General features: G+C 43.0%; 1 protein-coding gene across 1 annotated transcript; it reads right to left on the reverse strand.

The window, feature by feature from the left end:
• Nucleotides 1-70: 70 nt before the first annotated feature.
• Nucleotides 71-11,374, reverse strand: LOC133631876 (oocyte zinc finger protein XlCOF22-like). Its single transcript, XM_062024047.1, has 2 exons — nucleotides 10,941-11,374; nucleotides 71-3,199 (listed from the first exon to the last, which is right to left on the reverse strand). Exons 1-2 carry the CDS (start codon nucleotides 11,227-11,229, stop codon nucleotides 2,436-2,438), a joined length of 1,053 nt encoding a protein of 350 aa, XP_061880031.1. The 5' UTR covers nucleotides 11,230-11,374; the 3' UTR covers nucleotides 71-2,435.
• Between the last annotated feature and the right edge of the window lie 237 nt (nucleotides 11,375-11,611).

An 11,611-nucleotide genomic window follows, 5' to 3' on the forward strand; every position in this document is an offset into this window, starting at 1 on the left:
ACGACACTTTATTGACAGCCAACTTCCTCTCCGTCAAAAGCAAAAAAAAAGACCAACAACCCACTTCCGGCCTTAACAATACATTTATTGAGCGGATATCCAACAAACAAACAAAAATACAAACAACAACAAAATTGTGGCAAACGTGTATGAAATTTGAAGAATACATTTTAAACATAAGAATTTCAAATGACCGACACTTTTATAGTGGCGACCCAGCGGATGTGACGCAGATGACTTGCTTAACAGGACATGACGTCAGACCCTTACAAACTAAAAGCGGAACAACGTAACACTTTTCGGCATCGTTTTCCATCCGTAGTCCCAGACATGAAAAGGAGGCACATACAAATATAAAACAAGAAAAGGGAACAGAACGTACAAACTTATGATGAATACAATCAATTGTTTAAAACATTTTTTTCATTTGAAAACACAAGATGCTTCTTTAAAAAGGAAAAACCCCGGTTTTAATTTCCCCAATCTTGTGATACGACCATTGCAATAAAGTCCAGTTTTTCTGTGTCCGATTGCCGCGACTTTATCTAAAATGTGACATATTGAACTTTATTCTGCTATCAGTTTTTCCCCAAGTATGTGTACAAAACACTGACAATGTAACTGGAAGAAACATATGTTTGTCAACGTGTCAAATCTTTTGCAGGGTTCTTTTAGGTTAACAAAGGGAACCGATTCACGAACCATTCACAAATATATATATTTTGTAGCAGTTGTATTAATTAATTTATTTTTTAGGCTATATTTTTGTGAATTTAAAAAACTAATATGAAAACATTCACAGTATTTTGCATCGATCTGAAGCCTGTGTAGTTTTTTTGTGCCACCATTTCTTTTTTTTTAGGTGAGGAAAAAATGAAAACAGTGATTTTAGTGTATTGTATTTTTTTTAAGTGAAATGTTTCTTAGTTTTAATGTGTCCAATTGATTGGCTTGATATTACTGTTAAAGCACAAAGATAATGCACCACCTTATGGAACGCTGACAATGAAAACAAAAGCTGAAAGTAATCAATATTTCTCATGATTACAGTATAAATTAGTACACATTTTTACAAGCTCGCACTTCAAGTTGTCTGGTGCATTAACCCAAACTTGTAGTCCGCCAATCATGGTGTCCCTTTTCCATATTGTCAACTAGGGTTGTCCCGACAACAATATTTTGGTACCGGTACCAACATGTATTTCGATACTTTTCTAAATAAAAGGGGAACCACAAATAATTTAATTATTGTCTTTATTTGAACAAAAAATCTTAGTGTACATGAAACATATGTTTATTATTGTAATTTAGTCCTTCAATAAAATAGTGAACTTGTCTTTTAGTAGTAAGTAAACAAAGAGACTCCTAATTAGTCTGCTGACGTATGCAGTAACATATTGTGTCATTTATACACCTATTATTGTGTACACATTATGAGGGACAAACTGTAAAAATGGATTATTAATCTACTTGTTCATTTACTGTTAATATCTGCTTATTTTCTGTTTGAACATGTTCTATCTACACTTCTGTTCAAATGTAATAATCACTTATTCTTCTCTTCTTTGATACTTGACATTAGTTTTGGATGATACCACACATTTAGGTATGGATCCGATACCAAGTAGTTGCAGGATCATACAATGGTCATAATTTAAGTCCTCACATGTCCAGGGACGTATTTCCTGAGTTTATAAACATAATATAAATCTAAAAAAAGATTTTGTGATGCTAAAAAATATTGATGTAATCATAGTACTTGGTATCATTACAGTGGATGTCAGGTGTAGATCCACCCATGGCGATTGTTTACATGGTGACGCCGGTGTGTAGTGAAGCATGTTTAGCTATTCCTCGTCCTTTATTTGTCGCCATGGAGGCCAGGATTAGTGATTTAGAAGTAGCTAAAACACTGTGGATGGACGTTAGCCGCTAGCTAGCTAGCCATGTCTTAAAGCACCTCTTCCTGAGGGTGTTTCAGTGTTAGAACTTCACCTTTATCTTTACGCCAAAATGCGTCCATTCTCCCTTTTCTGTGTACACACTGTGTCTGCTTGTAAGTACTCTGTGTGTGCGCGCTGCCGAACATGCTCCTCTGCCCGTAAAAGCAGCAATGTCATGACATGACCACACCCTTTTAAAAAAAAAAGGGGGGGGCGAGGGGTACTTTTAAGAGGCGGTATAGTACCGAATATGATTCATTAGTATTGTGGTACCGTACAACCCTGTGTCAAACAATATTCAGATACTAACAGACGTCAAAACAATATGTATATAAATTGTAAATACAGACAAAATATATTAAGGATGCTCTCCTCTACAGCTCAGAATTTAAGTCCCCTCTGGACAAAATGTTAGCACATATTGAGCAGTTAAAAGGTCTTTCTGTTCACCGTATGTGTGCCTGCATATTGTGTCTGTAAATAAAACTTTTGTCAGACTGAGCAACTAAAAGGTTGTTCTGCAGTGTGCGTTCTCATGTGTGAGACCATATTAAACTTCACGGAGAACCCTCTGCCACAAACGGTGCATCTGAAGGGTTTCTCGCCCGTGTGCGTTCTCATGTGGGACACCATGTTGGCCTTGTCAGAGAACTTTTTATCGCAAACTGAGCAGCAGAAAGGTTTTTCTCCCGCGTGCGTCTTCATGTGTCTCTTTAAAGTGGACCGTTGGGAGAATGCACTGCCGCACACAAAACAACCAAAGGGTTTCTCCCCCGTGTGCGTGCGCATGTGGCGAGTCAGGCTACTCTCGAAGGGAAATATTTTGGCACAAAACGAGCATGTCCAAGATTGTTTACCGGTCGTCTCTTGGGGGCATTTGGAGTGTTTGTTGCCAGCGTGAGTCCTGATATCGGCTTCGCAGTCCGTGTCGCTGCTCAAAACGTGTTGGGTATCGTCCCGGTCTTCGTCTTCAGGAAAGAGCGACGTCAGGTCGTCGCTATCCGACAGCGGAGCAAAGAGGTTGTCCGTCTGCGGGTTCTCTTCATCATCATCGTCGTCACTCTTCACAGTCAGTGGCAACTCGGCGAGGTCAGCTTCCTCGGGTCCGAGAAGACACTCTCCCTCCCGAGTGGTCCAGAGTTCCTCCTCTTCCTCTTTAATGTGGGGGGGCTGTGGATCTTCTTGCTGCAAAGTGGAGATCCCCGCCTGCGGCAGAAGGGGAAGTTCTTCTCGGCGACCAATCAGCTGCTGGGCGTCTGCGGGACACAAACGGGAGTTATTGTGAAAGATTATTAAGTTAAAGTGCCAATGATTGTCACACACACACACACTAGGTGTGGCGAAATTATTCTCTGCATTTGACCCATCACCCTTGATCACCCCCTGGGAGGTGAGGGGAGCAGTGAGCAGCAGCGGTGGCCGCGCCCAGGAATCATTTTTGGTGATTTAACCCCCAATTCCAAGCCTTGAGGTAATGGCTCCCATTTTTATAGTATTTGGTATGACCCCCGGCCGGGGTTTGAACTCACAACCTACCCACCTCAGCTACCTACCCACCGACAGCGGGAGGCAGCGTGCAGGTGAAAAGGTATCTTATGCTTAAACCAAAAATAAACAAAGGGCAAGCGCCGCTAAGAAAAGGCATTGAAGCTTAGGGAAGGCTATGCAGAACCAAACTAAAACTGAACTGGCTGCGAAGGAAACGAAAACTGAATGCTGGACGACAGCAAAGACTTACTGTGTACATCCGAACATGACATGACAATCAACAATGTCCCCACTAAGAAGGATAAAAACAACTGAAATATTCTTGATTGCTAAAACAAATCAGGTGTGGAGAATATCGCTCAAAAGGAAGACATGAAACTGCTACAGGAAAATACCAAAAGAAGAGAAAAAGACATCACAATAGGAGCGCCAGACAAGAAGTAAAACACTACACACAGGAAAACAGCAAAAAAAGTCCAAATAAGTCAGGGTGTGATGTGACAGGTGGTGACAGTACACCTACTTTTGAGACAAGAGCTATAGTGATGCATGCTTGGTTATGCTTTAAAGTCATATCCAACTATTACAACAACGACTTTTTACTGACAACTGAGTTTATGATGTCTGCTGGTGGTGTGCCTCCGCATTTTTTCAACGCAAAAAAATGTGCCCTGGCTCAAAAAATAAGTCACTGTGTTTTGTGAAAAACCCTGGACATCGTGGACTTTGACCATTTGTCCATCCCCCTAATGTTAAATGTTAAAGGCCTACTGAAAGCCACTACTAGCGACCACGCAGTCTGATAGTTTATATATCAATGATGAAATCTTAACATTGCAACACATGCCAATACGGCCGGGTTAACTTATAAAGTGACATTTTAAACTTCCCAGGAAACTTCCGCTTGAAAACGTCGCGGTATGATGACGTATGCGCGTGACGTCACGAGGTCAAGGGAAGTGTTTGGACCCAATTCAAATAGCTCTGTTTTCTTCGACAAAATTCCACAGTATTCTGGACATCTGTGTTGGTGAATCTTTTGCAATTTGTTTAATGGACAATGGAGACTGCAAAGAAGAAAGTTGTAGGTGCGATCGGTGTATTAGCGGCTGGCTGTAGCAACACCAACACCAGGAGGTTGTGTTGTGTTTTGAGCAGGATAGCAACAGTGAGTACGCCCGCCGCCGCATCTAAGTTAGCTTCTGTTTTTTTAGCTTCGCCAAGCTGAATATTATTAATCGTGTATTTACATGTTCATGGTTTAATAGTATTGTTGATCTTCTGTCTATCCATCCAGTCAGGGTTTTTTAAAATTTAGTTTCTATCTGCATTTGAGACTGATGCTATCACGTTGGCTACGTAGCTAGGTTAGCTTCTATTTTTTTAGCTTCGAAAAGCTGAATATTATTAATCGTGTATTTACATGTTCATGGTTTAATAGTATTTTTGATCTTCTGTCTATCCATCCAGTCAGGGTTTTTTTTAATTTAGTTTCTATCTGCATTTGAGACTGATGCTATCACGTTGGCTACGTTGCTAGGTTAGCTTCTATTTTTTTTAGCTTCGCAAAGCTGAATATTATTAATTGTGTATTTACATGTCCATGGTTTAATAGTATTTTTGATCTTCTGTCTATCCATCCAGTCAGGTTTTTTTTTAAGTTAGTTTCTATCTGCATTTGAGACTGCTAAGCTATCACGTTGGCTACGTAGCTAGGTTAGCTTCTATTTTTTTTAGCTTCGAAAAGCTGAATATTATTAATCGTGTATTTACATGTTCATGGTTTAATAGTATTTTTGATCTTCTGTCTATCCATCCAGTCAGGTTTTTTTTTAATATAGTTTCTATCTGCATTTGAGACTGATGCTATCACGTTGGCTACGTAGCTAGGTTAGCTTCTATTTTTTTAGCTTCGCAAAGCTGAATATTATTAATCGTGTATTTACATGTTCAGTCACTGTGAATGTCCATTTTGCGTTCTCGACTCTCATTTTCAAGAGGATATAGTATCCGAGGTGGTTTAAAATACAAATTTGTGATCTACAATAAAAAAAGGAGAGTGTGGAATCCAATGAGCCAGCTTGTACCTAAGTTACGGTCAGAGCGAAAAAAGATACGTCCATCACTGCCTCTCTAGTCCTTCACTGTAACGTTCCTCATCTACGAATCTTTCATCCTCGCTCAAATTAATGGGGTAATCATCACTTTCTCGGTCCGAATCTCTCTCGCTCCATTGTAAACAACGGGGAATTGTGAGGAATACTAGCTCCTGTGACGTCACGCTACTTCCGCTACAGGCAAGGCTTTTTTTTTATCAGCGAGCAAAAGTTGCGAACTTTATCGTCGATTTTCTCTACTAAATCCTTTCAGCAAAAATATGGCAATATCGCGAAATGATCAAGTATGACACATAGAATGGATCTGCTATTCCCGTTTAAATAAAAAAAAATCATTTCAGTAGGCCTTTAATTGGTAGTTACAACAAGTCCAACAAAGAAGAAGAGGGCAACAGCACCATTGCTGGGTGTGTTTTGGACATGTTGTACACCCCGGTGTCCGTACGCCGGCTCTAGGTCAGCTTGGAAAGGCTCCAATGATCGCCTTTTCCCCTCTTCTTTATTTGGCCAAAACGGTCAAAAGTCCCAATTTTGTCCAAAATACCTCCCCAATGACCACTTTGTCCGCCTTTTCCCCTCTTCTTCCCCGCCTTCCTGTGCACCATTGCTGGGTGTGTTTTGGACATCCCGGCGTCCGGCGGGACTCGTGGGACTGGAACCAAAACACACCCAGCAATGGTGCACAGGAAGGCGGGGAAGAAGAGGGGAAAAGGTGGCCAAAATGGTCAAAAGTCCGTTAAGGATACATTGTTTTGGGGGAAAGGCGTGTTGGACATTTTGGCATTTTTGGTCAAAATGGTCAAAAACATTTGGGACTTTTGACCATTTTGGCCGCCTTTTTGACTTACCTTCTTCCCCGCCTTCCTGTGCACCGTTGCTGGGTGTGGGAATGGAGTTGGAGTTGGAGGGGTGGCTCCTGCGGATCGTTTTGCTGGTGTCCAAAATGTCTAAATGCAGGATATGGCCCGCCAATCAGCGAGCCACATCCTGCATTGAACCAGAATTTTACATTTTTTTTATGACTAAAAGTCATTTAAAGGCCTACTGAAATGAGATGTTCTTATTTAAACGGGAATAGCAGATCCATTCTATGTGTCATACTTGATCATTTGGCGATATTGCCATATTTTTGCTGAAAGGATTTAGTAGAGAAAATCGACGATAAAGTTGGCAACTTTTGCTCGCTGATAAAAAAAAGCCTTGCCTGTAGCGGAAGTAGCGTGACGTCACAGGAGCTAGTATTCCTCACAATTTTCCGTTGTTTACAATGGAGCGAGAGATTCGGAGCGACAAAGCGACGATTACCCCATTAATTTGAGCAAGGATGAAAGATTTGTGGATGAGGAACGTGAGAGTGAAGGACTAGAGTGCAGTGCAGGACGTATCTTTTTTCGCTCTGACCGTAACTTAGGTACAAGCTGGCTCATTGGATTCCACACTTTCTCCTTCTTCTAGTGTGGATCACGGATTTGTATTTTAAACCACCTGGGATACTATATCCTCTTGAAAATGAGAGTCGAGCACGCGAAATGGACATTCACAGTGACTTTTATCTCCACGACAATACATCGGTGACACACTTTAGCTTCGGAGCTAACGTGATAGCATCGTTCTCAAATGCAGATAGAAACAAAATAAATAAGCCCCTGACTGGAAGGATAGACAGAAGATCAACAATACTATTAAACCATGGACATGTAACTACACGGTTAAAAATTCTCAGCCTGGTAAGGCTTAACAATGCTGTTGCTAACGACGCTAAGGCTAATTTAGCAACTTAGCAACCGGACCTCACAGAACTATGATAAAAACATTAGCGCTCCACCTACGCCAGCCAGCCCTCATCTTCCCATCAACAGCCGTGCTCACCTGCGTTCCAGCGATCGACGGCGCGACGAAGGACTTCATCCGTGGGTTTGGCGGCAAGCATCGGCTAGGCGTAGTAAGTAGTCCTTGTTGTGTTGCTGTAAGCATCGTACTTAGCCGCTAATACACCGATCGATCCCACCTACAACGTTCTTCTTTGCAGCCTCCATTGTTCATTAAACAAATTGCAAAAGATTCACCAACACAGATGTCCAGAATACTGTGGAATTTTGTCGAAGAAAACAAGAGGTTTTTGTATCGGGTCGATGGGGTCCAACCACTTCCGTGGATTTTGTGACGTCACGCGCATAAATCACATCCAAAGGAGTTTTTCAAGCGGAAGTGTGGCGGGAATTTTAAAATGTCACTTTATAAGTTAACCCGGCCGTATTGGCATGTGTTGCAATGTTAAGATTTCATCATGGATATATAAACTATCAGACTGCGTGGTCGCTAGTAGTGGCTTTCAGTAGGCCTTTAAAGGCCTACTGAAATGATTTTTTTAATTTAAACGGGGATAGCAGATCCATTCTATGTGTCATACTTGATCATTTCGCGATATTGCCATATTTTTGCTGAAAGGATTTAGTAGAGAAAATCGACGATAAAGTTCACAACTTTTGGTCGCTGATAAAATAAGCCTTGCCTGTAGCGGAAGTAGCGTGACGTCACAGGTTGTGGGGCGCCTCACATCTGCACATTGTTTACACCAGCAGCGAGAGCGATTCGGACCGAGAAAGACCCCATTAATTTGAGCCAGGATGAAAGATTCGTGGATGAGGAACGTGAGAGTGAAGGACTAGAGTGCAGTGCAGGACGGCAGGGTGTATTTTTTTTCGCTCTGACCGTAACTTAGGTACAAGCTGGCTCATTGGATTCCACACTCTCTCCTTTTTCTATTGTGGATCACGGATTTGTATTTTAAACCACCTGGGATACTATATCCTCTTGAAAATGAGAGTCCAGAACGCAAAATGGACATTCACAGTGACTTTTATCTCCACGGTCTTTAGCTACGGAGCTAACGTGATAGCATCGGGCTTTACTGCATATAGAAACAAAACAAATAAGTCCCTGACTGGAAGGATAGACAGAAGATCAACAATACTATTATTACTTCTACTATCAGGAGACACCGAACCAAACCCTGGACCTGTAACTACACGGTTAATGCTGTCCAGCCTGGCGAAGCCTAGCAATGCTGTTGCTAACGACGCCATTGAAGCTAACTTAGCTACGGGACCTCGACATAGCTATGCTAAAAACATTAGCTCTCCACCTACGCCAGCCAGCCCTCATCTGCTCATCAACACCCGTGCTCACCTACGTTCCAGCGATCGACGGCGCGACGAAGGACTTCACCCGATCATCAATGCGGTCGGCGGCTAGCGTCAGATAGCGCGTCTGCTATCCAACTCAAAGTGCTCCTGGTTGTGTTGCTGCAGCCGGCCGCTAATACACCGATCCCACCTACAGCTTTCTTCTTTGCTGTCTCCATTGTTCATTAAACAAATTGCTACTCCAAAATGTCTGCTTCAACCCGTGACGTCAGGCGCAAACGTCATCATACCGAGACGTTTTCAGCCGGATATTTAGCGGGAAATGTAAAATGTCACTTTATAAGTTAACCCGGCCGTATTGGCATGTGTTGCAATGTTAAGATTTCATCATTGGTATATAAACTATCAGACTGCGTGGTCGCTAGTAGTGGCTTTCAGTAGGCCTTTAATGTAGACATGAAATGAGCATCAGCTGCCGACACTGCACGGGTGATGTGATGTGAAAAAGAGAGGAGTAGAGCATAAAGAGGAAGAAAATGACGGAGGTGAAGGAACAGGCCAACATATTTGGATCATTTCTTTAACAGACGGCTAATGTGACATTTGAAATTGAGGTATTCGTCAATGATGATAAAAATAATCAATTAGACTACGCCTTGGGCGGCGGAGCTCGGTTGGTAGAGTGGCCGTGCCAGCAACTTGACAGTTCCAGGTTCGAACCCCGTTGTGTCCTTGGGCAAGACACTTTGCCCACCTGCCCCCTGTGACACTGCTTTAAATGTCACTTAGATATTGGCTTTCACTATGTAAAAGCGCGTTGAGTGACTAGAGAAAAGCGCTATATAAATATAATTCACTTCACTCCTTACTAGAAAAGGTAACGTTACTAACGGCGTTATTAGGAGCGCTGCTTATAAGAAGATCGGTGCGGCGTCTTCAGTAATGCGGACGCTGTATGGATCCGTTGTGGTGAAGAAGGAGGGGATTTTAATTAATTTACCACTCGATCCACGTTCCCATCCTCACCTATGGTCATGAGCTTTGGGTTATGACCGAAAGGACAAGATCACGGGTGGCGGGTCTCTCCCTTAGAGGTAGGGTGAGAAGCTCCTCCACATGGAGAGGAGCCAGATGCGGTGGTTTGGGCATCTGGTCAGGATGCCACCCGAACGCCTCCCTAGGGAGGTGTTTAGGGCATGTCCGACCGGTAGGAGGCCACGGGGAAGACCCAGGACACGTTGGGAAGACCATGTCTCCCGGCTGGCCTGGGAACGCCTCGGGATCCCCCGGGAAGAGCTGGACGAAGTGGCTGGGGAGAGGGAAGGCTGGGCTTCCCTGCTTAGGCTGCTGCCCCCGCGACCGGACCTTGGATAAGATCATACTTGCCAACCCTCCCGTTTTTAGCGGGAGAATCCCGATATTCAGCGCCTCTCCCGGCAGAGATTTTCTCCCGACAAGCTCCCGGTATTCAGCCGGAGCTGGAGGCCACGCCCCCTCCAGCTCAATGCGGACCTGAGACTGAGTGGGGACAGCCTGTTCTCGCGTCCGCTTTCCCACAATATAAACAGCTTGCCCGCCCAAAGACGTCATAACATCGAGGGCTTTTATAGAGTGCACAACTGCGCACACAACAAGGAGACGAAGCAGAAGAATGAGGAAATTACAGACATGGCGGCCGAAATGATATACTCATCATGAACGGAGAAGTTAAACAGGACAATACTGCCATCTAATGGATAGCCACTGGAACACTGAAATTCAAGTATTTTTTTTTCCTTCTATGTAAATAAAATAAAAAAAAATATATAGCTAGAATTCACTGAAAGTCAAGTATTTCATATATATATATTAAATATATATGAAATACTCGAGTTGGTGAATTCTAGTTGTAAATAACCACGCCCCCCCCCCCCACTCCCCCCACCTCCCGATATTGGAGGTCTCAAGGTTGGCAAGTGTGGATAAGATGGATGGATGATTATAAGAAAACCAATACTATTATAGGCGTTTCTGACATTTCAATTGACCAGCATTCACTTGATACAATAAACACAATAACAATAACACCCAAAAAAGGGACACGCGGTAGAAAATGGATGGACATTAATAACCGACATTGGCCGCCATTTTGGACTAAATTGCGGTTCAGTGTTTTAATAAACATGTCGTCTGTTGGACCACATATATTAAATATTGTTGAAAAACAAAACAAACATCATGTTACTGAATGTGTAAAAAAAAAGTACCTTCCACTTGAAATCTAATGTGAGTTTTGCAAACAGCCTCCAGTTGTTGTCGATGTCGCTCCTTCTCCTCTCGCGTTCTAGAAAGTTCCTCCTCGTACGACGCGATGGTTCTTTCAAACAGCGCGAATATTTCATCGGCCGCCGCCATGAGTCGCTCCTTCACCAACTCTTTCAGCATGTTGAATGTTTTTAACTTCACGTCGTCCTCGGCCTTTGTCTGACGTCTGTTTTGGAGCGTTGAGCCAACTTCCGCCTTTGTTTCCTTCTTCTCCGCTGGTGAAGCCGTCATGACGTCACGCTGCTGCCACCTGGCGGCGGAGTGTGAAAGTGTGTGGAACCAAAAACACGCGTGTTGATCTCAAACGTCTCCGATGATGAACATTGACTTTGAGAAAGCTCGACACGACGCAAGGACGACAGCCATGAACTCGGAAAGAACTTTATTGGCACGCAACTTCGTCTTCGTTAACCCACTTCCGGCCTAAGCAATAAAAGCGCTGGGCGGTACATCCTGTCAAAATAAAGGCGTCAGATAAGTGTTTGACAATAACAGGCAAAACAACACAAAACTTTTTGCGGGTCCTGATCAATTGCCCCAAAAACCACGCGATATGACGTTTTCTCACACAAAATCTCTAAAAAACGACATTAGTGGGCTATTAAGGGTGTGA

This window comes from Entelurus aequoreus, linkage group LG17, assembly GCF_033978785.1.
Source record: "Entelurus aequoreus isolate RoL-2023_Sb linkage group LG17, RoL_Eaeq_v1.1, whole genome shotgun sequence".
NCBI classification, from domain to species: domain Eukaryota; kingdom Metazoa; phylum Chordata; class Actinopteri; order Syngnathiformes; family Syngnathidae; genus Entelurus; species Entelurus aequoreus.